At 38.0% G+C, this 25,000-nt stretch overlaps 1 protein-coding gene and 1 long non-coding RNA gene across 3 annotated transcripts in view; both read right to left on the reverse strand.

The window, feature by feature from the left end:
- The window catches only part of LOC128786334 (uncharacterized), a 125,575-nt gene that overhangs the window by 29,050 nt on the left and 71,525 nt on the right, over nt 1–25,000 (reverse strand). The gene's annotated exons all lie outside the window — the stretch shown is intronic.
- Nucleotides 342–24,225, reverse strand: FUT9 (fucosyltransferase 9). 2 transcript variants are annotated; one of them, XM_053939543.1, is made up of 2 exons: nt 24,159–24,225; nt 342–1,429 (listed from the first exon to the last, which is right to left on the reverse strand). In XM_053939543.1, exons 1-2 carry the CDS (start codon nt 24,223–24,225, stop codon nt 342–344), a joined length of 1,155 nt encoding a protein of 384 aa, XP_053795518.1. The 2 variants fall into 2 exon arrangements, with proteins under 2 accessions (XP_053795518.1, XP_053795519.1); XM_053939544.1 differs by lacking the exon at nt 24,159–24,225 and adding an exon at nt 3,254–3,292 and having other exon boundaries at nt 342–1,433.

Consider the following 25,000-nt stretch of genomic DNA (forward strand, 5'->3'; position numbering starts at 1 on the left):
TTCAAGTGTAAGACTGGGACATGTTTCGCAGAAAATGTGGAAAATCTTGTTTCAAATTTATAAGAAGCAATCAAATACTCTTCAGTGCACATAATTAGTATCTCTATTATAATTTGAAACTGAGTACTGATGACTGCTGCTGCTGATCTTTTAAAATCTGTTACAAAATATAAATAGGATAGCCAAGAGAGAATAACTGATAAACCATGACATGAGATTCTCTTTTCCTTCCTTTTTTTCTCTTTTCTTTTCCTCTCCACTTGGACTGAAGTCCTTTCTGGCTTCTTCAAAAAAATTGCACACACACGCACACACCCACACCCACACCCACCCCCCACAAATTAATTCCAAAACCATTTTTCTAAATTTCCAATGGACTTGTATTCCTGGTGTCTTTTCACATGATCACAAGCAAGACATGCATGTGATTCCCAGAACCTAGGAAGATGCACTGAAAAATCCTTCTTCCAGTTGAAATAACTAAGATACATCTTATTATTTTTGTCAAGCATCAGAAGATATTCTGCCAGCTCTCTGGGGGAAAGAAAATCTTCCACATGTATGAAAGAGTCTGCTGGAATGTAATTCTCATAATTTTCTCTGGAAGGGCCCAGTACAACTGGTACTGATCCAGCCAGAAGAGCATTGTAGAGTTTCTCAGTAATGTAATCTTTGTGGATTGAATTTTCAAAGGAAAGGTAGAATTTGCATGTGGAGATAGTTGGAATCAAGTTTTTGTCATTGACGTAGTCTCCGAAGGCTTGTCCGTAGGTGTGGATTTCAATGTATTTGCTAAGCTCGTTGTAATACTTGACTCGAGCGTGCTCAGGGTTCCAGTTACTCACAACCCAACAGACCAAGTTTTCCTTACTTGGCACTTCAAATGTGAAGGAACTGGTGCCAACCATCATGAAGCCATAAGGCACCTGGATATCCGAATCACGCCGGTAAGTCAGGGTCAGGTTAAAAAGGTGTTCAATGCCACTCTTTTGTGGAGTATGAGTTGGAGACTCCAGGTTCATCCAAATCCACTTCTGGAATGGTGGCCTGGCTTGCTGAGGTAAATTAGCCAGATCCCAGCTAATGTCTCTGTGATGAATGAGGACAGCATGGGATCTGTTATATAGGGAGCGGTCAATAGTCAGATGGCACCCGGGGATGTTGAACATCGTTTGGCAGGATGTTAGATCGAATGTCTGACCAAATGGCCAAACCCAGATCAAAACAGTAGTTTCATTGAGATTATCAGTTTTGGAAGAAAAGAAGTTCTTCATTTTCAACACTGAACTGGCTGATTCTATAGGACCAGAGATCCAGCTGTTTGTTGGTTTGATATAAATTAATATAAATGCCATGAAACAACCAAGGATAACAAAGATAATAAAAAATGGCCGGAAAATTCCTTTAGATGTCGATGTCATAATTTGCTCTGAGAAAAAAAGAGGAAGAGAAAGAGAGAAAATAATATCAGGTATTAAATTACGTATATATGTCCTGTTAAAACAATCAGACATCACAATAGATAGAACTTCAATAACACTGAACTGCAACCTCAGAAATTTCCTTTGAATGGAGAGGGCATGGGTTCTTGCACTCTGTGACAAAGTGACAATATTTCTCTTCTTCACATTAAAAGCTCACTGACAAATTAAAAGCAGGATTTTAATATGTCTCATACTTGGTGAATCAGTACATATTGAGAAGTTTTTTTTCTCAGAACCTAGGTCAAGCATTTGGAACACAGAAGACAGACTAAATTACCCTATGATTCTATCCCTGTGTCTGTGTAAAGGATAACATGCTGCAGATTTGCTGCATTTGTATTTGCGTGAATGTGGAGGACATAGGATTAGAGGATTGAAAAAGGAAGGGACTAGAACTTTAATTGTGTAATCAATAAGACTTTTATTAGAAGACTAGTTCATGTCTGGAGGCTACACAAGGATGAACATTCATGCCCTCTCCAGGGGACTCCTAAAATACCTAGGGGAGGAAGCACTAATAAAGGGTTTCCCTATGCAGCCACATATCTCATATATTTCCCACATAAAGAAAAATAATGAGAAATTAATATAAAAGATGTCCTTGTATATTTCATTATGTTTTTATGTGTTAAAAATGAGGAAAAGTAGAGATATATTGCATCATTATGAGGTGTTCTTTTTTTTTTTTCCATGGGGAGGTAGGGCTGAGACGTTCATATAGCCTCCTTTGTCCTTGCACTAGTTGTTTCCTCCTGAGAGAAGTGATCAGTCTCTTTCCAGAATGACTTTTCCATATGGTCCTTGCAAAACCTAACAACCCTAGTTAGGGGTTGTTAATAGCTAACCTTTTATCCTGAATGTAGCCCTAGAACTCACAGATGTTCTAAAACTAAAAAAAGTTAACCATGCAGCACCATGGCGCACAAGGGAAAAGGAGGGAAAGTCAGTAACCAGGAAAAAGTGTTCTGAACATACTGGCACACTGTAGATTTTACAATGTGTTACAAGTACTATAACATTTGTCTGACTTTCTTTTTCTGCACGTCTTTCAATTATTTATGTTTTGTTTTCTTGGCTAGGTAGTGCCACAAAAAATTTTTATTAAAACCCCACACCTATAAATAGAAATATATATATATATATATATATATATATATATATATATATGCAATCAAAGTCAAAGAAAGCTGAAAGAGAATTTCAGGCCTTTAAAACCACTTTCATAGTTCATCTTTTCCTACTGTGAAAGAAATAATTAAATTCAGAATGAAAACATGGTAGAACGTGATTCAGAGGTCCACTAATAGCACATAACTTTGCTGCCTTTGGGAGTGTAAAAAACTGATGTGTGAGTGTAGCACTACAGTTACAACAGAAATGTTTTCACATTCATTGTTGAGGAAAGGAAGAAAGAGGGAACATCCCTTAGCTTGGCTTTACTCTAACACTCTGTCTTGAAGAAAAGGGAATTTGTCACAATATCTCCTGGTTTTGGGAAGATGGATGGTCTCAATTCTGGTTTTAGTTATAGCGGTGGGATAACCTTGTCTGGCTGTCAGACCCACCCAGCCAGTCTCTCATTATCTCTCCTCAACAAAATATGGGAAGAAAATAAAATGAAAGTCTCATGAGTTGAAGTAAGGACGGGAAGGTCACTTATCAGTTACTTTCATAGGCTAAACAGGTTCATCTTGGGGCAAAAGAATGTGTTTTATTGCCATTTAAAATAGATTTATATAGTGAGAAACAAAGACAAATATTAAAATAATTTTCCCTCTCTTCTTTCCAAGCTCAGCTTCCTCCTTCATTCACATCTCCTATACCTCCTACCCATCCCTGAGCAGTGCAGAGGGATAGGAATGCAGGTTTGTGATCAGTCCACAACTGTTCCTCTTAGCTGCTCCTTCCTCCTCATACATTTCCCTTCCTCCAAAATGAGTCCTAACTTTGGGATGCAATTCCTTCAAGGGAAAAGAAAACTTAGCTGCTGAGTGGGCTGTCCATGGGATGCTGTTCCTTCAGGACACATCTTCCTGCAGGGTCCTCCCCAAGCCACCATGGGCTGCAGAGGAATCTTTGCTCTAGTGCTCAGGGTACATCTTCCTATCCTTCTTCTCTGGCCTTGGTGCTCCAAGGTTATTTCTCACATTTTCCCCCTCATTCTCCACTGTTTGTGCCTTTCTTAGGTACACTTTCCCAGAGGTGCCAGCTTGGCTGCAGGGCTCAGCCATGCCCTGCAGTGGGTGTGTTGGAATATGCTGGAATTGGCACGGGGTGGCCCCGGTTGCTCTTTGCAGAAGCGGTCCCTGCTGCCAGTGCCTGGGCACAAACACCTCCTTCAATTATATAAAATATATGGAATGCAGAGTCTGGTGCTTTTATCTAGGCCATTTTTCTGAAGGACATAATTAGCAGGCCCTCTCTGGTTTTAGCAAATTGATCCTGAGGGGAGTAAAGGAGGGGGACGATGTGTCCATGGCTTTTCCACTTATCCTCATCAGTTTAAATCCCTCTGAAAGAAAAATGAGGCTTTACAGCAACATTACATTGGCTTTTTTTTTAGCATCTGTTGATTGTTGGTGGAAAATATGTCTAGAAGGAAGTATATGACCTATAAACCTAAGACTGCTTCCTTCCCTTACTACAGGGAAAGTGAGAATGGGACCTCTGAGGAAGAAGGGATTTAGGTTGAACAGCTCTAGGAGATGCAGCTCAAGGAAAAAGCAAGATGCTGAGCCGATATTCATGTAAAGCTGTTCTTTGTTTCTGTGCTTTTGAAAGAGATACACAGAATAGGTATAACTTACCACTGAACAGAGAGTGTGACCTGCGTTTGAACAATAGATTGGGACACCTTTATTCACAGGAGCTGATAATTTTCTAGGGATTAAAGAGGATGATAAAAAATCAGAAAAGGATTTTAACATTGTGCCTTGTAACATAGTCACCCTCCGGTTAAAAGCCTTTTGACTCAAGTTTCTGACAGGGATTACTTTACACTAAGCTCTTCTGCTAACAAATAACAAACCCCTGCATCATCACATGACAATTCTTACTACATAGGAAATGACCAGATATTATGTATTCTGTCCTCTGCATGAAATTCTAGTTTATCCAGACTGTCGCCTTTGTGTAGGAAGCTTCTGAAGTGTAGAGCCAATGTGAGGATAATCACTTGTGGTTTGTGCTACCCCAAGTACCAATATTAACATCTGACCATGTTAGATAAGTTTGCCTATTTTTGTCTCTTCTGGGTTGATTCCCTCTCCTGGCTTTGCTGCCCTATGAGTGCATGTCCCCCTTCTGACGTGGGATCATGGTTTTTAGTTTTTGCCTTTTACCAAAACACATCCAGGCTGTAGAGTCCTTTATAGTTCTATATGCTTTGGATTCAGAGAACTAATCATTCATTATGCAGTATCACAGATCCAGTAGATGTATTGGCATCACTGGCATGCTTTGCTCTGAAACTACTGCTAATGGGATGGTGGAAAGACGTTCTAATAGCCAGACCCATTAAAAAATTGAATGAGAGTCTTGCAAGGAAGCAGAGGACCTGAGCAGACTCCTAAAAATACCACTTAGCTATACCCTGAGGAGCTGGACAGGATTTTTTAATGGAATTCTATTTTTGTATTTTATTTTGTGGAATACAGTAATAATTGTTAAGATGTATACTTGGAAAATAGGTGATTTTTCATGATGAAGTACTAATAGAATCACTAATTTCTGTGCTTCTCAAAGCAGATTGAGGAACCCATGGAATGGACCAGCAAACTCTGCTTTCATGGCTTTTGGGACTGAGTCCTGGACACAGTCAGGCAGCAGTAAGTAGAGTGAAGGCATGTGTTAAGCACTTGTTGACAAATATTATTTGCATAGCATCATAAAATGGTTTGGGTTGGAAGGGATTTTCTTGAGAAGTGACTGTGTATATTACTAGGACATAAAGGTTATGGTGCACTAGAATTCATAGACTATTCTTTTCATAATAATCTCCAAAATGGGGAGTCTTTTCCATATTTATTTATGTCCTTCTTTTTTGTGCCCAAGATAACCATTAACATCTCACTGTAATTCTCACTATAAAGGTGGCACTAAGGAGCCATCCAGGCAAGTCACCTTAGTTCACCCTTCTTCTTTCATGGCTTTCCTTCCACCACAGAATCACAAATTTCCTTTCTGTGGATTCCCTCCCCCATGCATGTCGGAGTCTGAAAGGAGAACTTTGTCAAAGAGATGTGTTTACTGAGATTTTTGCCAGCTGGAAGAATTCTGTACTTTTGATGGTTTTGTTATAAAGTACTTTGCAGAGTGTTGTGGCGTAGCAAGTATTTTCTAGGTGCTTTTTTTCCCAAGTTGAAAGTATAGTATTTTATCAGTACAAGATTGTTTTTCTCCTAAAAAACTTAGCAAGGCTTCTTTTTAAGTGCAAATCTTGGCATTCCATCAGCAAGCAACTGCATTTAGCAGCAACACAAACAGGGAGATAGTAATGAGGTATCAGCCCTGTTAACCCCAAGTTTACCAGGCAAGGCTTGCAAAAAAAGGTCTGTTTTTGAATGCATTATGTTTATTAAGAAATAAAATTGAATTTTATGGAAGCTTTTTATCATATTTTCCTTGCAACTGGGACTTCTCAGTCATTCCAGAAGAGACAGATATGTTTTGTTTTTTTTCTGATTAAACAATACTGCAGGGGGGAGAAAATATAAACTTTCTCGTCAATAATATTGATGCCTATTTCTCTAGCATTTTTTGCACCAATTTCTCCAGTTTCTCAAGGTTTTGCCAGTAGCCCAAAATATATCACTACTTGCAGAGGTATAACTTTCATTACTAGTCTAGTACTGAGATTTCCCAAACGAAAAGGACAGTATTTTAAAATAAAAAAATGAAGTAAAGATTCTTAAAAGCATGGACACTGAATAATGAAAAAGCAATCATGTAACTTTTCACACCTTAGAATTCTAAAGTGTTTGGGGCTGACTCTTGTCTTCACCACCAGCTGGTCTCAGGATTCCTCAGGTATTAATACTTAACCTCAAGATAGTCTCTGAGGATTACTCCTGCCACCAGTCTGGGTGAAGAGCAGAAGGACTTTGAGGTTAACAGAGGTGTCAGAGGTAGGTACCTCTAGCAGCAGACAATCTAGGTAGAAACTTCAGGGCTAAAAAAGGACAGTTGAATGCAGTTTGAACTGATAGGAATCACAAGCAAACAATTGTTATTGTTAGAAAGAAAGCTCAATCTGAGATTGCTTTCCCTGTCCTCTGGCATGTTTTACCAGACTCGGCCATGGCATATTTGCATTTATGCTAACAGCTGGATTTTCTTAAAGCACATTTCCAATTAGCTGGAGCTTTTTCACCTGCAGTACTGAAGAAAACCTGACTGCCTCAGGATAGCCAGTGTGTAACTTCTTATCTCCAAGTCACTGCTACATGGACATGCCCCCAGGAGCTTTTACTTTAGCTCTCTGAAACTGAAGAGTGCTCCTTTTATTGGAATTAACTCTCACTGCTCCCAGTTAAGCTTCCTCTGTTGCAACCAGAACAGTGGATTTTTTTCCCCCCAGCATCCAAACACAGGCTTGCTTCCACACATTTCCATGCCTGTCCACAGATTTCTGAAAACAGCCCAGCATGAAAAGGCTCAACGGAGCTGCAGAGAGTTAAAAGGCTGAAAACTGAATGAGCTGCTGATCTCACACTGCACATTTTTATTCTACTGTTTACAACATTCTTTTTCTTCCCCTCTCCACCTCCTCTGTTTTCGAGTTATTTGTTAATTCCACAGATTCTCAGATTGCTCTCTGAGAATAGTATAGAATAATTTTATTCAGTGATGGTAAATTTTACTTCGAACAGTTTTAGAAAAATGATCTAAAAGCACCCCAGGACAGGGAGCCATTAAGATAGATTGCTTAGGAATGGTGCAGACCCTATCGCTAGAGACTGGTTAGAGCAAGGTTAGAGAAGCACCACGAAGCAATGAGAGATCAGATTGTGCCCCCAGGTCCTAGGGCTGGGCTAGAATGACCTCACTTGGTTCCTTCCAGCCTTGTGCTCGGAGCATTAAACACAGATTCTTATAAAACAAACGTAATAAGAACACAAACTGGCAGTCTAAAACGGCAAAGAACTGCAGAATAAATGAGCAAAAACATCCCCCATCCTCAAAGCTGTCTTGCAAACTATGAAGTAGCCACATGGCACAAAGTGAAACTGTGTGGACCACAGCAACTACAAAGTCCCTATTTTTAAAGGCTAAACCTAAATCTTCCTGTCAATTGCTAGATGGGGTACAGCTGCCTTTTTTTGTGAACGTCTGAATCTTGACCCCTTGCTGAAGAAAACCCTATTCTCAGCTTCCTTCCCCAAATTGCTGTGCAGTGCACAGCATCCTGCTACGGCTCAGCAGCCCCCAGCCTTCCCCCTGATTGTCATCTATCCTCTCCTTCTCTCCATGGCAGTCACAAACTGTCACTCTCCAGCTGCTTATGCAATAGCTCAGTGGTTTCTTACTGTGATCCAACTGTACAGCAAAAGACATTAGCCAGGGACACAGAGTCTCTCAGAACAGCAGGGGAAAATGGCTAAAGCACTGCTGTCCATACCAGAGAGACTCAATGTCTACCAGCACTGCCACATATCAAAAAAAAAAATACAGTCCTATCAGCAAGAAACTTTCCAGGCAACCCAGAGTTAGTGTCAGGACACTCCACATAGCAGCAGTGTTGCTTTCTAATCATGAGCTTATGACTTAGAGGGTACAGGAGGTACCCTTTCCTTCCCTTGGCACAACTGGAAAATAAATGGCATGCAAAGTGATCAGAACCTCAGCAGCATTGCCAGCCTTGGTAGCATGCAGACAGAACCTTTTTTTTACCTTAACTTCCATGTCTGCTTGTCCACATCACAGCTAGTTTATGACCGACAGCAATCTGTGAAAGGGGTGATGGCTTTCCATACTGTGCTAGGTATAGAAAATGGAGTCCTTCACCACTGTAGCTTAGTAGCAAATTTTATCTGCCTTGCTAGAAAAGAGCTTTTTATCTTTCTGAATATAAAGCTCATCCTCGTTATGCAGCACAAGCCAGTCCCTGCCTCTTTCAAAAGCCCTGAAAAGGCTCTGCACAAAATGAAGCTGATCAAAGAAAAGTGCTCCAAAAGCAAGTGGTCTCTTCCTCCTCTCTTTCCATGTGGTTTGGGAACAGCAAACTGCTGTTTTCTCTCTGATTCTGCCAGAATTGCAGAAAGAGCTCTTCAGCAGCTTTGTGACTGGCTTGTAAAGCTGCAGCCGGCCAGCTGAAATATGAATAACATACCTGCACAAGCCATGTATTTGTGATGGCCACCCGCCCACCAGAAAGCCCTGATTAACTCACAGTGGCTGTGAAAATGATGTGAGCAAAGCCAAACAGAGAGGGAGCACGACGTGGCAGGAGAAGAACCATAGGCATTCCTGTGCACATAAGTTAAACTCCCCATCAAAAAATCATGCTTGCTTCTGACTGATTTCCTAATATATAGTTCCCTTCTATAGTGGAAAAACACCTCCTCCTGTGAAGAAGATAAATCAGAATCAGGAAAGAGCAGAGGATGCCTACTTTTAATATTGAATACTTACTCTAGGGTATATTAGTTCTGTGCAAAGCAAGGCTTTTGGAGCTCTCAGCACCAGCTGTTTGTGTAGATATGATTAGAGGCTAGGTGCAGTAGTTACACTGCTCTATCCTGCTGCATAAGCAAGCTCAAAAAATTTAATTGAGATTTAATGCTGTCTTTTTTTGCAGATAAACCTTCATAGATCTGAGGATTTTGCCAGTGGCAACACAACTTGTGAGATAGCTCTGTAGCCAGGAAAGAAAGCCTGAGAGGCCTTTAAGAATTACTATAAGTTCCCCATAATCTGATCTCTACTTAACATTTCACTTCTCTGCTTGCCTAGCACCTTTTCCTTAAGAGACTTGTTATACCTCTAGGTTTGGGATCTGTACTGATATAACTGTTTTTTTAGGATGCAGGTCAATGTTCTTGCTTTAATTTGAAAAATCATCTGTGCTATGGATCCTAGTTGCCAGTGAGAAAACAACTGCCCTAGAGAGAAAAGAAAGCTACTGAAGTGCTCAAATCAGTTGCAATCTGCTCTGTAGCTGAATTGGAGAATGTCATTTACTACTATGTTAACAGAGAAGAGAGGTGATAATTTATAGGCTTACTTTTAAAAATATGTCCATCCATATTCTTTGTAAATTAGACTTTTTTTCCCTCACAGAATGGAAGGATGGGCATTTGTTTTACAATACAATCAACAGAACTGGGTTTCTTGACTATTCTGAGCTAAGAAGTAACTAACTGCTCCTCAGGAGGATTCAGGACAGCCAAGAGTCCTCATCCAGGTTCTAGTTGTCTAAATGCCTTGAGCAGAACTCCTCACTGATCCAGCTTTCTTAAAAGCCCATCAGTGACTCAAAGCTTCAGGTTAGATTCTGTGCCTAGAGAATACTTCATATTGCAATATACTGAAAAAAACAATGGCTGCTTGAAAAGTGCAATTCAAATAATTGATGGATTGTAGAGCACTTGTGTGTGTAATATCACCAGCACTAACTGGAAGAAAAGAAAAACTGTACCAATCATTTTCACAGCACCAACAGCTAGGTTTTCAAGATTACTTGTGTTTGTAGTACCAAATATTTCAAAAGAATAAGCTGTTAAGTGTAAGATAGAAGGTGATTATAAAACAAGACTCTTGAATGAAATACTTGCTGGAGAAAGATTAGTAATTCACAATAAAGATTATACTCTACTGTAAAATTTGGACATTGAAAACAAGAGCAGAAGACTTTTAAGATCTTATACAAGTGCCTTTTTACTCAAACACAGGGAGAAAGAGCAAGAGACACAAAAAGTAAATTCAGAAACTTTCCTAATAAGAAGTTTAAACATATGCATGCGCACAAACTGAAACAAAAACTTAATCACCCAAAACCTAAAGCATGATGAAACCAGAATGAAAGCATATTTTAAAAACAATATATATTTTAGATAGTGTATACTATAAAAGCAGCAAAACTAACAATCCCTCAACCTCTCAAACTGCACTCTCTTCTGAGAAAACAAAATTGCAGTTGAGAGACAGCAGTTGTTAATTTCTTGGAGTGTGCATAACTTTCTCTTTGTGTGCACAACAAAAGGAAGAGCAGATAGCTAAAACTACAAATATAACAAGCTGAGAAATACAAAGCTTAACAAAGTCACTGAAGAGACTTTTTCTGTGGAAAAGACCTGAACTCCTTCAGTGAAGAAATAACAAATACACAAGAGGAATGGGTTGAAAGAACAATTGTCTGAAAAAATCCTCCAGTAGCTGCAAACACTGACATGTTCTAAGGTGATGTTTTCTTTTTACTACTTACTGTCCAGGTTAACATAGACACTGATGCCTCTGAGAGCAACTCAAGGTTAGAACATGGCAATAAAGAATATTCTGCACAGGCTGCTGACACAACACTGCACAAAGCAGGCCAGCAGTTAGTTCAGAGATCATATTTCTTTTGAAAAGGCTCAAGTTATTTGCTATTTCTGAGCTTACTGTCTTCCTTTTAAGCATCTTAAAAAGACAAGTTAAATGTTTGCAGTCTAAGTTTAATTTTAATATTCAATTTGCACTTGATTCTAATGTTCACTTACTGGATTTTAGTGTCATACATTATTCTACTCTTAATAGAAAAAAAAATCCATAATGAATTAATGAATATTTTGCTACTAGAGTAACAATTCAATGTACAATTATTTACTGTGTCTTAGAAATACAATTTGCCAAGTAGTCTTTTTCCCATCTTAAGATTTGCAGCCCACAGTCTTTCTCTGCAGAACTTGACTGCCTATTAAAACTAGGCATTTAAAAAGTGGTAAGAGATTTCCTTTGTTCCTACAATGCAAGGAAGACTTTATATAGCAATTTTACTCAGAAAGTAACTTTCTAAAGAAAGTCTGCTGAGATAGGTAGGAAGAAACACAGAGAGAAAGAAAAAGAGCAAGGGAAATAAACTGGAAAAGATTAAAAAAAGGGGTCTACATATGAGGTCAGCAGCACTTAATGCTGGATTCCTTTGTTTTAAAGAAATTGGTGTGAAAAAAAGTGATGGCAAGCAGTTACCTTTTCAAACAGGCTGAGAATCCATGCAGTTAATTCAGTTTAGCAAATGTGGGTAGGACAAATTTGCTGACAAAAATGTTAAGAGGAACCTAAATCCCTAGTTGGTTAGGCTATCCCAAGTCCTAAGAAGCCCCAAACCAGAAAATAGGGATCAGGGGGACGTGTTGCAATCCTTCAACCCTGAAAACCTCTGTTCATTTGTCTTTTAGTGCTGGCCATGCTTAAACTCTCTCTGACCCTCTGCCTTTCAGGCTCCTGTGCTCTTAGCTGCCTGATGCCAGCACATCCCCAGAAGGGGCTCATTCTTCACGAGGAAGGGCCACTCAAAATCGATAAACTAGCTATTACCCCAGCTCTGAGCCCTAAGGAAATAGATGTGCCTGTAAGAGCAGACTCCATCTTAAATGCACTGTAACAGCTGCTTTTTGGTTGCTTGAATTTAAAGGAAACAGGCGGAGGGTGAAGTCCCCTTATGCAGAAATTGAAGCTATGAGCTATTAGATATGAATCTTTCTTCTACCTCAAGTGATTCAGACCTCGATATTTCAATTTCCTTAAAGGCTTTCTAGCTCCTTGACAACAATGTCTGTCGATTTTACAATGTGTGAAGAGCTTTAGGAATAGAGGTGAGCAATCCTTTCCCCCTCACTGGAGGCCTAGGTGCTAATCAAGACAATATTATTTTCTTTTGACCTCTTTCTCCTGCCTATTGACTCCCTAATGATTTATGGCCAGGGGCACATCTGCAGCAGTAGAAGGTAGAGTCAGCTTCCTTTCTCATGCAGTTTACAACCCTGCAAAGAGAAGGTGAGAGGGTTTAAATCTCCATTGTTGGAAAGACCACAAAAACTGGTCTTTATTTTGGGTGAATAATTTTCTGTCTGCGTTTCAAAAGGTGTCATTTCCTAACTTCTTCATAAAAGGAAGGGACTAGATCCCTGCTCTTGAGGGAGGATTCCCAGCTCTGAATTCCAAGAAGGACCCAGTCCTTTAGACCACTGGATGTATCTTGGTGAAGGATGGAAGAAGACACACCCCAGTTCTGGTGCTCCAGGAGCCCAAAGGAAGCTTTTGGTCTAAAAAAGAGACCTGGATGGTCAGCAGTTGGTGGTGGTTGAGGACAGCCTTTGATCTCTGTGGTTAGTTGCAGTCAAATGTCACACAAAACAAATATTAAAGTACCACAAAAACTTCTTCCCAGCCAAATTGAATGGAATTTCTGCTAGAATATATGTCTATTGTAAGTCATCCCAAAGGAAGTTTAATCAAAAGCAATGATAATAATGTTAGGAAATCATTATTCCACTGACAAGCACATCGCTCAGCTGGACAGCACTGATTTACCAGGGCAATTAGAGCCTACTGATGCCCTGGCAAGTCTCATACACAGCACACAGAACAAAGTGGTAGAGAACTTCCTGACTCTTTTATCAGTTTAACCTGAGTTTAGTTGAGCAGAATTTAATTTGAGTTAGGCACTAATCACTTTCTGTCTCATAGATAGCTAAAGTGTAAGACTACTTTCCTTTAACAAAATACTTTTAAATCTACCAATTAAGAGTACCAGCAAAATAAATGCTGCTCTAGTAATAACAATACATTCACTTTTGAAATGCCTTTCCCTAAAGAATCTTTTGGACTTTTGCTGGCATAAAGTTTTAATCAAAACACAGTCAGAAAATTATTACTGAAACTGCTTTATGTAGAGTAAAGGAGGGGTGGAAATCAAGTCCAGGAAAGATAAGTAATTTTTACAATATCATGAAAATTTAAACAAGTATTTGACAACTATGACTTAAATTTGCATCAAAGTAATGGAATCTGTGGGATAGAATTTTTTCTTCAAAGAAACTTCACCAGAAGGTAGTCATATCGCATTTATTCAGATCAGATATCTTTTTTATGTATCTTTGTTTCAAATTTCTGAAAATACATCCAAATTTTCTTGATTGAGGTAAATTAGTACAGGGAAATGGAAGATTTAATCAGATTAAAGTCAATGACACCTTGATCTTTAAGAAAACCCCAACCCTTTTGCAGAGCTATAGTTGAAATTCTACCAGCAAAGCTGGATTTGCTGAAAGACAAGAAATATCAGAGATGAAATCTTGCTCACAGAAACACTGGAAAACCTATTAATTTCAGTATGGTTAGGGTTTTGTTCTTTCAGTGGATTGCAGCAACATGTAAGAAGAGAAAAAAAGAGAGCTCTAAAGCTATTCCTATGTGTTCCTTAAAGTTAACTTAGAAATAAAAATCCTAAGGTAACTCAGGAGACAGCAAGACAGATGTAAGTTAGAGCACAGGGAATCTAAAATTTGGAACAAGGTGCAAATAATAAACACCCTCCCTTATACACACACATACAGTGCCACACACAGTCTGTAACTTCAGGAGAGATTTAATCACCTTTTTGAAGTGTTTCTCAGTTTTCACACCTGCAGTATTTTATAAATACATACTTCTATGTATACTTTTATATATATATATACACACACATGCACTATTTATGTGGTATTTCTAGCACACTTAATTCCCTAAATTCCCTGAAATGTGATTTATCAATTGTGCTTTATATTTCTTTGTATCCATAACCTTACCTCTCTATATACGTAGTATGCAAACACATACACACACACATGATAAACTTATGAATGTTTAGGCATCACTGCCCAAGCTGCTGGCCCTGGATGGAGGCTGTGGTCCAATGGGAAGTGCTACTGTTGTCTTGTCATTGTGAGATGTGCTGCAATGTGACAGCCAGTGGGTGCAGAAGGCAATGGAGTCTCCACTACTGCCGTGCTGGCAAATAGGGAGGAGGGAAACAGAGCACTGACTTCACTGGGGCACTGAGCCAGGGAAGGGTGGATGGGAAAACAAGGCAGAGAGTAGAGACAGGTAACATTATTATAGGAGAAATAAAATCTTTTTCTTTCTCACGTCCTTTGAATCTTTTGTCAGAGAAGACATGAAAGAACATATTGCTCTGAAACAATTATTTCAGCAGGAAACACAGCAGCAGCCTGAATCCTGCAATCCTGAAAATTATTTACAGCATGAGGTGCATGAAACCTCTGTATAAATTCCTGGAGATGGAAATCTGCCTTTACATTTCTGGAAAAAGTCTAGGAAGGAACAGAAGGCAGTTGCTTAGACTAGAATTCTGATGAAATATGTCATGGGGGAATTGGGTGAATTTACTCTCCATTAAGCAAACAAGCATGTTTATTGATACAGCTGATATGAATAGAAAGCTTAAAAGATAAACAATTCTTAAATTCCAATTAAATTTTCATTTGTATTCTGCTCCTTTTTGCATTTTCAGCATCAGCAATTATTACCAACTTCTTTTTTATTACCAGCCAGTTTCTTTCAACCATTCTGTTGTTTAAGGTTTTGGGTTATGTATTAGACAAATGCAATTGTTTTCAACAAGCTATTTTTAGTGGATTAATTTGAGTTGCCAATACAGATGTCTAAGATTTATGAGCACGTTTAAAAAATAATAAAAAATTCTAAGAACATGTTAGAATAAAGCCTTTTAAAGGCTTTTTTTTGCATCTCTTCCATTTGCTTTTTTAGTTATTCAGGTTCCTAAGTCATGTTCAACACCATAGCATCTGGTTTTGTAATTTATTGTTCTGAAATTATGCTCTGCAATGCCAAAAGAGAAGATTAAAATGTGAATAGAATTTAGTACAACAAATCAAGAGAAAGATATGAAGATCAGAGGAGTATTTTTTAAAATTGAGTTACTTTGGATTTTTGAGGTGTAACTACAGTGCAGAATACTTTTTTATAGATTCAAAATAATTTAATATTAACTGGAAAATAGAAATTTCAGATACCCATCAAATAGTTAGAAAATTCCATATAGTTTAAAGGCAGTTTTGCTGCTTTAAGCTGTTTGTTTGAATGCCAAGCAAGCATTTATTCAGTGTTTATGGCGTAAGCATTTAAATAGAAAGTAAAAGATTATTTAACAGTACTTGTGTGCGATTGACAGATATTGGAATTTGACTGCACTCTGTGCTACCTAAAATGATAACAAATGAAATGTGTGCATCCAGAGAAGCTGGTTTTGGATGGATGAACTTGACTTGCTGATGAAAGTAAAATGAAATAAATTACACTTCAACCTCTCTGAAACTGGCATATAATGCTAAACTAAACTGTAAGTATTTCACTAGGAGGCTTCAAATCGGTTGTCTAAGATTTTTTTTAACCCTAAATAGAGAATAAAATACAATAATCTCCATGAGACTTCTGGAAAAATACTTTAAATTGTCATTTTATGCAAGGAAGCACGACAGAGTTTTGCAGAGCTGATGTGTTGATAATATGATTACTCCAGCTAGATTTATTTTCCCTTTCGGATTTTACATTACTGTTATCTGCTGCATATAAGGAAAATTAGATAAAAATAACAGCATGCAGGAAAATGTGGATCAGAATTTAGCTTTGGAAGAAATTGACTTACAGTATTTAAGAACAATAAAAACCTTTCCATTGCTATAATTATTTGAAGTGAAGAGTAAATTTTTAAAATTTATTTTCCAAAATCCTGCCGTGTATAACCTGTTTTCTGCCAGTGAAGGACAAACTCAGATTTACTGCACAGAAGCTATAAACTATGGTGGAAATGAATTTCTTATTTTCATTGGACAAGATGAATTGTGTCCTTTGTTCCCTATTCTCTCTTCATAAACTGCTTCTAAAATGTTTTTTTGATGCATTGCGCATAAAACTATATTTTGATCTATGAAAGTTCAAAGAGACTCGACCAAAAATGTTTAATTTTTTTTTTTTGTTTTAAGTTTGTCAACACAAAAATCTACTTGGGAAAGTTGAGCTTGCTAACATTTTCTCAGGGATGTTTTTTTGTCATATTTGAAAAAAAAATTCAGGGAAGCACAAAGATACTTTAATGTCAGTGTACCTCATTAGGAAGAGATTAGTTTGAAAGATTTCAGTTTTGCTCTGGACAAAAAGGACACATTTCAATATCACAAAAATTTGCAGAGGGCAAAAATTATCCCAGCAATCATTAAGGTTCCCTTAATGGCTGGAGGATTTCTTCTGCTGTCAAGCTTGGTGGAGAGATACACAGGGTCAGGATGCTGTCAGGGTGGGATATGACACCACCATCACATCCCTCTCATGAGCTGTAAGACTGAATTACCTTCTAAAAGAAAGTGAGAGGGGAAGAAATGTATCTCACCTTGAGACAGACATAGCCTGAGTAATTAGTAGTTTCTGTCAGGAGACAATCCAGCTTGTTGCTCTAGCAGCCAGCACCCACAGGAGTACCAGTGTCCCCTAAGCTTCCCAGTGTCCCCATAGATTTCAGGTAAGGGCACCTCAGAGGACCTGTCTTAAAGAGCTTGTACCTGAACATGCACATGTACAGTGCTTCTCCTTATGGTGGTAACCTCAGATGTTATGGTCCTACGAACAGATTGACCCTCTCTCTTGACTGCCTCTCTATTATTTTTTTCCCTTCTACTGTTCCCTTTTCATAATTCTTCTGACCCTGTTTTCATCTTTACTCCATTTCTTTTTGGGGCAATGTCAAAACCTTTCAATTTCTCAGGATTAGAAACAGCTAGAGAAATCTGTCAGCTCTAGCAACATACAAACCACTTCACTGAAGTATCCAAATAACACTGCCAATGCCTCTTTTCCTAGCCTTTGTCATAATTTAGAGTGTTTTTATTTACGGAGCAATTACATATTTTAAGACACACTAGCAGAACTTTGATTGTTCTTGATAGGGCCCAGAATATTAATTCAACAACAATTATTTCATACATGGAAATTGGTGAAATAAAGATCTATGAAAAGACTGGGAGAAAAGGACTTGGAAGCAGTGCATTTTTTTTTTTTTCTTTCTGTACTGCTCCTTTGAGAAAAGGAAAGATTATCGGTAGTCAGAAAAGGAGCATTAAAGAACTGGAAGTCTTAAGACTTCAAGAGTGTTCAGGAGAGACAGGATCTGCAGACTCATCTAGGGTAAAGGTGGCAGAACAGAGGCAGTTTCTTTATAGTGATTTTTCCATTAAGGACATAATATATATATATGTGCTACAGTGCTATTTATTCTGTACTATTGAATCAGAATTGAAGGATCATGGCTTTGCTATGTTATTTATTATGCAGAATTAATTTCCATGCCTATGCATGTTTACACAAAGGGTGCTACAGTTACTTTTATGGAGACAAGGCGCAGGGTGCTTTACATCTCTGACATTTCATGTAGGCTCTTAATCTTACATGCATTTTATACCAGCCTCACTCTACTCATTCACTGCTAGAGTTGGCCCTCGTTACCCCAGCAGCAGACACTCCAAATTAAAAATGACTGCAGGATCTAATCACTGACACTGTCAGGTGTAATCATTACCCAGTTAATGAGCATGAATTAAAAATCCCATGAATTTGGTTACAATGCTTTATTTTGCATACACTTCCTGGACCTGTGATCGCAGGCTTTGTGTAGATTGCCATGCAAATGATGCCTAAAGAGGCTGACCTGGAACAGAGGCTTGACAGAGTTAAAGGAATAAAGTAGGTATTTATTAAAAGGCTTTCAAGGTATCCCTTGGGCAGTACAAGGGCCTGGCCATGGCTCTGCGCAAGTTGCACAACCAGTCACGAGTTTTCAGTTTTATAAATTTTGGTTCATTTACATATTGGTGTCAATTGTCCATTACATCTTCAGGTTGTGAAGTCCCATCACCCCAGATTGCTCTCCTCAATTGACCGTTGTTTATACTTCTTGAGCCTAAAGCTGCAATGGTGTCCTTGGTTCTCAAGCTGGAAAAGGATTGTTTTGTCTAACTAAACTGTGAAGAGAGCTTGCTAACACTTTATATGAAGTTCAGAGTCACACACTAAGGCAGTACAGAATCTGAAAAATATGAAAGCTAATGCTTAAGGCATCACATTCTCATTTGAAGTAATACGTATTATGTTCTTCTGTCTGTGTTCAGCCCTGTCTGCTCCCAAACCCAGTTTCCTCACTATCCTGCTTCTCAGATCTTCTGGATGACTCTGGCTGCAGCTGAAGGCACTGTGACCAGTGATGATGCTTTGAACCAAGCTGCTTTTTCCCATGTTCCTCAACATGCCTGATCCAGAGCCTGCATCTGGTCCAACATCTACCTGGTCCTCTTCTGATCTTTACTGAGGTACCATACTGGACCTCACTTTTAATATGCCTATAATACATTTGTAAGCTTTCATATGTAATTGGAATCACTGTTCTCAAACTTTCCCTTTTGATTTGCCACAGTATAAATATGACCACTAAGCTATAAAGATATCTATACAGCAAACAGGTCAAGTTATGATTTCACATAAAGCAGCATAATAAACAAAACCACAGAATGATATAGAGTATAATTATTATCAAACTGAGTACAACAGACTAAACTAATTCCTTCTGTGGCTGCCAGGGAAGAAAATCACTTAGACAAAGCAAGGCAAGGGAAGTTTAATAAATAAATGATACAGGGAAGGCAAGTCTTAGCCCTCTTCCTTTTAACTTTAATGGAAAAGTCTCCTAAGGAGAATAATGCCAAACAGCTGCTTGGGATAGGGAAATGGATTTACTTTTTTTCTAAGGACAAAATAGATAGGGGAAGCACAAATATGGCCTTTCCTTGTCTTCACTGATCAGCACTTTGCCTTTTGCTTTGAAAGCTGTTGTTGCTCCCTAAATAACATCCTTGTTACTCCACTTTCTCTCTAATAAGGTGGCAGATGTTTGCTATCGTGCGTCATAAGTCTGAAGGTAAATACAGAGTATGAAACCCACTATTTGGATGTCATTCCCACAGCTCAACTAACATGCTGTCACTGTCATTTTAGCATCCTAATTACATCAACATTGTCCTTTGTGACTCTCACTGCACATTTCCAATCAAAATGTCTGTGATGAGGGAAGTAGCATTATTGCAATCAAGCAGCTGAACAACATCTCTAATCCTAGCTTGTTCAACGTCCCAGACACGCTATAGAACATAGATCTGAACAGCTACAAAAGTACACCTGTGCTGTGAACTTCTCTGGCTTAGACAGCTGCTGAGGAGCAGTTAAAAATGGATGAGAATTGCCAGACTTCAGTGCACCTCACTCCTGGGACCTATAACATTGAAGGATGGTAAAGAAAGAGCATAACCAATATAATTTCTGCCTCTTAGTATCTTTACTGCATGCTTGCATACATGCATATGAATTCCAACACAAAAAAATCCCACACCATAAAATTATTCAAAATGTTTTCACCATTGGTTTTGATTCAATTTCATGGCAAACCTGAATCCAGGAAACCTGAGGTTCCTGGGTTCTGCAACACTGTGAATACACAGAGCTTCCATTTTCCCAAGGAGATACATTTCTAGGAATCACAGCAGTACTGCAAAGCTTGAAAAAGTAATGTGCTCTACCCCAAAAATAAGGTGAAAAAATACAGTGCTGATTGCAAAAAATCCTATTAGGAGACTGTAGGAAAGCAGCTCCTGAGTTTCACTGCTATTTCCAATAGAGTATAAGAACTTGCTGCTTGTTCTCTCAAGGCAGAGAGCTCTTAACATGGAAGATTTGAAATAGTCTTGAACAAATGCTGTTTTCTACCTTTTCTAATTTTTTTTTCTTCTTTTGATGCCACATGGGTCTGAACCATGACTACAGCCTATTTTGTGTTGGGAGCAGAAGTTGTGCTGGGCACACTTGGCTGCAATGCATCATTAGGAACTGGTTTAGCAACTGAGTAGACCCAGAGTAGAAAAAAATATTTGAGTGATGCTCTCTGTGATTTGGAACTCATCACAGGTGTGGAATGAATATGGTCTGAATAGCTCCAGCTCTATTACTGTTACAGAATAACTGCTCTAATTTGGAGAAATTTGCCACAGATTGGATGCTTGCTCCTGTCCCATTTTACTGCGTGGTAGGGCTATGTTAGTTAGCATGTGTGGTAAAGTATTTTCTGCAAATTGTGTTGTTGGTTTTTTTTTTTTTTTTTTGCTTTTCTCCTAAAATGATCCATGAATTTTACACTCCTATCCTCTGTTGACATCTCTACCAGTGAGAGCATTAGTGAAACAAAAACTTTTTCCTGTTCCCCAATAATGGTATACACATTGCTTTCTGCACATTTGGGGAAGAAAGCAATGACTGTGGTTTGTCAGCACTGTCCTCGCTTCTAAAATATGAAGAAATATGAATAATATGTTTATTTTGTGCAAAAAATACATGAAACTTTTATTCTGCTGGGGAAAGATATATTGAAGTCTAAAAAAAGATTTCAGAGCTACTTAGCTATATATAACTAAAAGTGTCTCTTTCCTTATTCTGTTATTAAAGAAAAAAAATAAAAGAAGATTAGGATCCTTGCAGAGCTCTCAGATCTAGAATATGTTCTTGGGTGAAAACTTCATTCTGAACCCTCAAAGCTGTCTGTTCTGAATAGGACACTGATCTGCAGCAAGTCTTCCCAAATGCACATGGAGTTCCCATTCACATTCTAGTCGCTTCCACAGTTTTTTCCTCAGATTGCCAATCTCACTACTTAATCAAGGTATCAGTTTTCAGCATTGCTCCCAAAGGATTGCTAAGTGTTACAGCAATTGTCCAGCTTTGGAAATCCTGGTATAGCCAGACATGTTACCTGCAAAAAACCCTGTTTTTTTAAGAAACTGTAGAAAGAATAATAAGTCTGGTATTTAATTTTGCTATAAATGAAAGATTTTTGTTACATAAATAAAATCTCCCTCTACACCAAAAGGAACAGGTTTATTTCACTGTAAACTTCTTTATACTTTCAATGTATCATTTAATTCCTTTACATATACAATTATACTTCAGACTACCATAAAAGAGAAGCTGTGATGTCACTTCTGACAGAAATTAGAAATGAGAGCAACCTATTATAAGTTTGAGTGTTGGTGACATTTTACCTGCTCTGCTTGAATGTTGAAAGAGCTGATGGGGACACTGGCAAGTCAGATCTTATGCCTTGATTTAGTTTCCTCAGACAAAAAACGGAGTTAAAGAGACTCACCTTCTTTGTACAGCATTCTGAAAGTAGGTACAGAAATTATCATGTAACTAATATCGTGTAACTGTTTCTCTTGTACTGACTGAATCCTCTGTTAAGTGAGTAATTGGGATCTGTGACAGCTTTGGGCTTGCAAATCAGCGCAGATGAGATTCAGCAGACTGGAAAAGCAAAAATCAAAAAGTGATCTATCAGATTACTTCCTAATCTCAGTGTCATGTCAAGTGCACATAGTAGGTTGTAGTAACTGCAGAAGAAACTCTGATTTGCATTTCTGGTAGGTCCAGTTCACCAGATCATAGCCTCAATGTGTTTGCTTTCCAAATAAGACCAAAATAAATCATTTTAGGTCAGATATCATGGGAGCACCAGCTGTAGTTTACCAGAGCTGATGTATCCAACCTTTCAGCATGGCTTTGGGGGGCTGACTGCATTGGTGCCCTGAAAACCAACACGGAGCAGAGCTGGCTCACTTCTTGAGTATGGACAGATCCACTATGCAGCAAAGATCTTACAGAGCATAGACATTGTGGCAATCCTTATGAATCACAATTCATTAGCACTTCTACTACTTCACACAAAAGGGCTATGGGGTCAGAACTTTGCTCACAGGAGGCACGTGCAGACAATAGTAATACATTGCATGGATCTTGTGTGTAAAGGATTTCCTGTTTGAAAGATTGTCATGTACTTTCTTTTATTGACACCAAGTTTTTTAAATTGAGAAAATGCAGTTTCTATTCTAGTATGACTTCAAAGTCTGGAAAAAGCAGTTTTTAGTCTCAAGGTTATATGAAGAAGGATAACACTGATGGGCACAGAGGAAAACCAGACTAAGCAAATATACCACAAGCTGATATGGAGTACAGCTGTTATTATTATTATTATTACATTTTGTCTGCCTGTATGTACTTTATATATAGACACTTGGTAGTAAGAGTAGAATTAGCAGTCTCTGTTCATCTATTCATTACTTTCAGATATATTTCAAGTGGCATGGATCTAAACCCAAAGAAATCAATAAGAATAAGTAGACTACATCAGTTACACATTAGAAAAAAAAAAAAAAAAGTATGTATGGAGTTCTGTCCCATGTTAAGTTCTTTCTTACTGCATTATCAATGTAGTTATGCCATTGTAGCACATTGCTATTAAAATTCATTTACAAAGGTTATTTTTGAGAAAGTTTGAATTTAAAAAGTTTTCGGTTGTGCCATTTTCTCTGAGGCAAAAGTTTTCCCAAAACTCCTTCTTCAGTTTTCTTCTCTCAGCTACTTCAGATTATTTCCCCAAAACATGATTCTCAATTCACAGCTATCTTTTTAATGACATATGAATTACAGCAGTGATCACAGATAATTGTTTTTTCTGTATTATAACTTTAATAAGCTCTTATTAAACTCACAATATTGTTTGATAAACTTAGTTATAAGGATAATCAGGATTAATGAAGACTCATTTCTATTTTCTTTCAGAATCTCTTCTCTGTGGGAGCTAAAGAAAAAAGAGCTAAAAGAAGGTGTTGTGACAATAAGAAGATTAAATATTAAGTGTCAGCAAGTGTTTCCATTTCTCTGCAAAGACTTTACATATAAAATTAGCTTTTTAAAGCTTCTTACAGAGTATTTTATAACTGCTTTACATGGAGTATAAATAAATCACCTAATTTTGGACTAGTCATTTAATAAAGAATCTTAATGAAATTAACTCTTTTACACACAAAAAAACCTGTTAACTCTTACTGAGTCTAATGATGATGGCCACATTAAATTCCTGATTTAGTACATACTAATGGTTTTGAGAAGAAGTGTAATTAAAGCTTGAGCTATATGTTGCAGAATTCTACAAAGTCCCAAGTCAAAACAGTAAGCTTGGTGAAATGCATGCTATTCATGGAAGGAATAAGGTCACACTTTTAAAAATCACCTGACATCCATATGCGTTAGAAATCCATCACTGTTTTCAAAACTAACCTAGACATTTTAATTGGGACTTCAGTCTTCTAAAAGTTAGACATATTTTCTAAACTGGTTGTATAATCTCTTTTCATATTTAAGGAGAGATATATTTCAAGTGTTTTTTTAGCACTTGAGAGAGAGAGACTACTCAGTAAGTAATTCACAAAATAACTGTCTTTTAGGGAGACTAGATGCTTATTTCTTATTTCCTCTGGGGATGTAGAGTTATTAATCCTCTTTTGGAGTCAAGTGAATGAAGTAGGGTCAGTTCTTTCTGGATTGGCAGGTGGAGAATGTAAGGAGCATGTCTTAAATGCCGTTCTAGAAAATAGGAGAATAAAATCCAAATACCTTCTGTGTGTAATTTGGGTTCTTATCTTCCAGGAAAGAAATCTAAGCTGTAAGGAGGAATTCAGAAATAAAGGTCTTTGTGCATCACAGGTGAGACTTAAATACTTGACTACTGTAACAGAATGTGATTCTCACCAGAACATTGTGGCTGTGGAGACAAAATCTTCCATCTGTGATGCATCCTAGAATACAGCAGCTTCATGTGACAGATTGCAGAATGGGTAAATATCTGTTTTAAAATGAAACAAAACACATTTTATTTTAAGGTCATCTTGTGACATCATATGTCAGTGCTTTCAGCTACATGTCAATTAGGTCTCCTGCCTCTCTCTCTCTCCATGCTGATTTATGTGAAGTTCAGTCATGCTCCAAAAATCATGAGGAAGTGAGACGTACTATAGGGAGAACACATTTTGATTTCAGAATCCCAGGAGGGTAATGAGATGTCCCCAGCTTTTGGTAGCTCAGTCACAGTAGAAAGGTCTGTGGCTTCCTCAGAGCCAAGGAGCCAAGTGTGGATTTTCATGCTGGAGACTTCACCAGCAATTTGGATGAAGAGGTCTCCAGAGACAGAAAGCCTACTGGGCAACTGAGAGGGTAGAATGTCCCACAGGTGCCTAAACATTTGAACTTAGGAACATGAAGCTGTTGCCTACGTTATTTTCAATGAGACTTTGTCCCTCTAGGCTCTATATGAAATATTTCCATAAGTGCCTGTAGGTTAAAGGTTTTATTTTTATGCAAGGACTTAAAAATTCAAGTAATACACTGGGGGGATTTACTAAAGATTCTGGGTATTATATTAAGCAGTTAACATTCCTACCTTCAAATTCTGCCCTTTCCATGCCTTGTACTTACTTTTGAAAATGAGATTTTAGAAATTATTTCGTAACATACTGTGAAAAACTACCCTCGCATTTCACTAGAAAAATGCAGAAGTTTTATTGGTTCAAACACTGACTTAATTTTCATAACAT

This window comes from Vidua chalybeata, chromosome 3 (assembly GCF_026979565.1).
Source record: "Vidua chalybeata isolate OUT-0048 chromosome 3, bVidCha1 merged haplotype, whole genome shotgun sequence".
NCBI classification, from domain to species: Eukaryota; Metazoa; Chordata; class Aves; order Passeriformes; family Viduidae; genus Vidua; species Vidua chalybeata.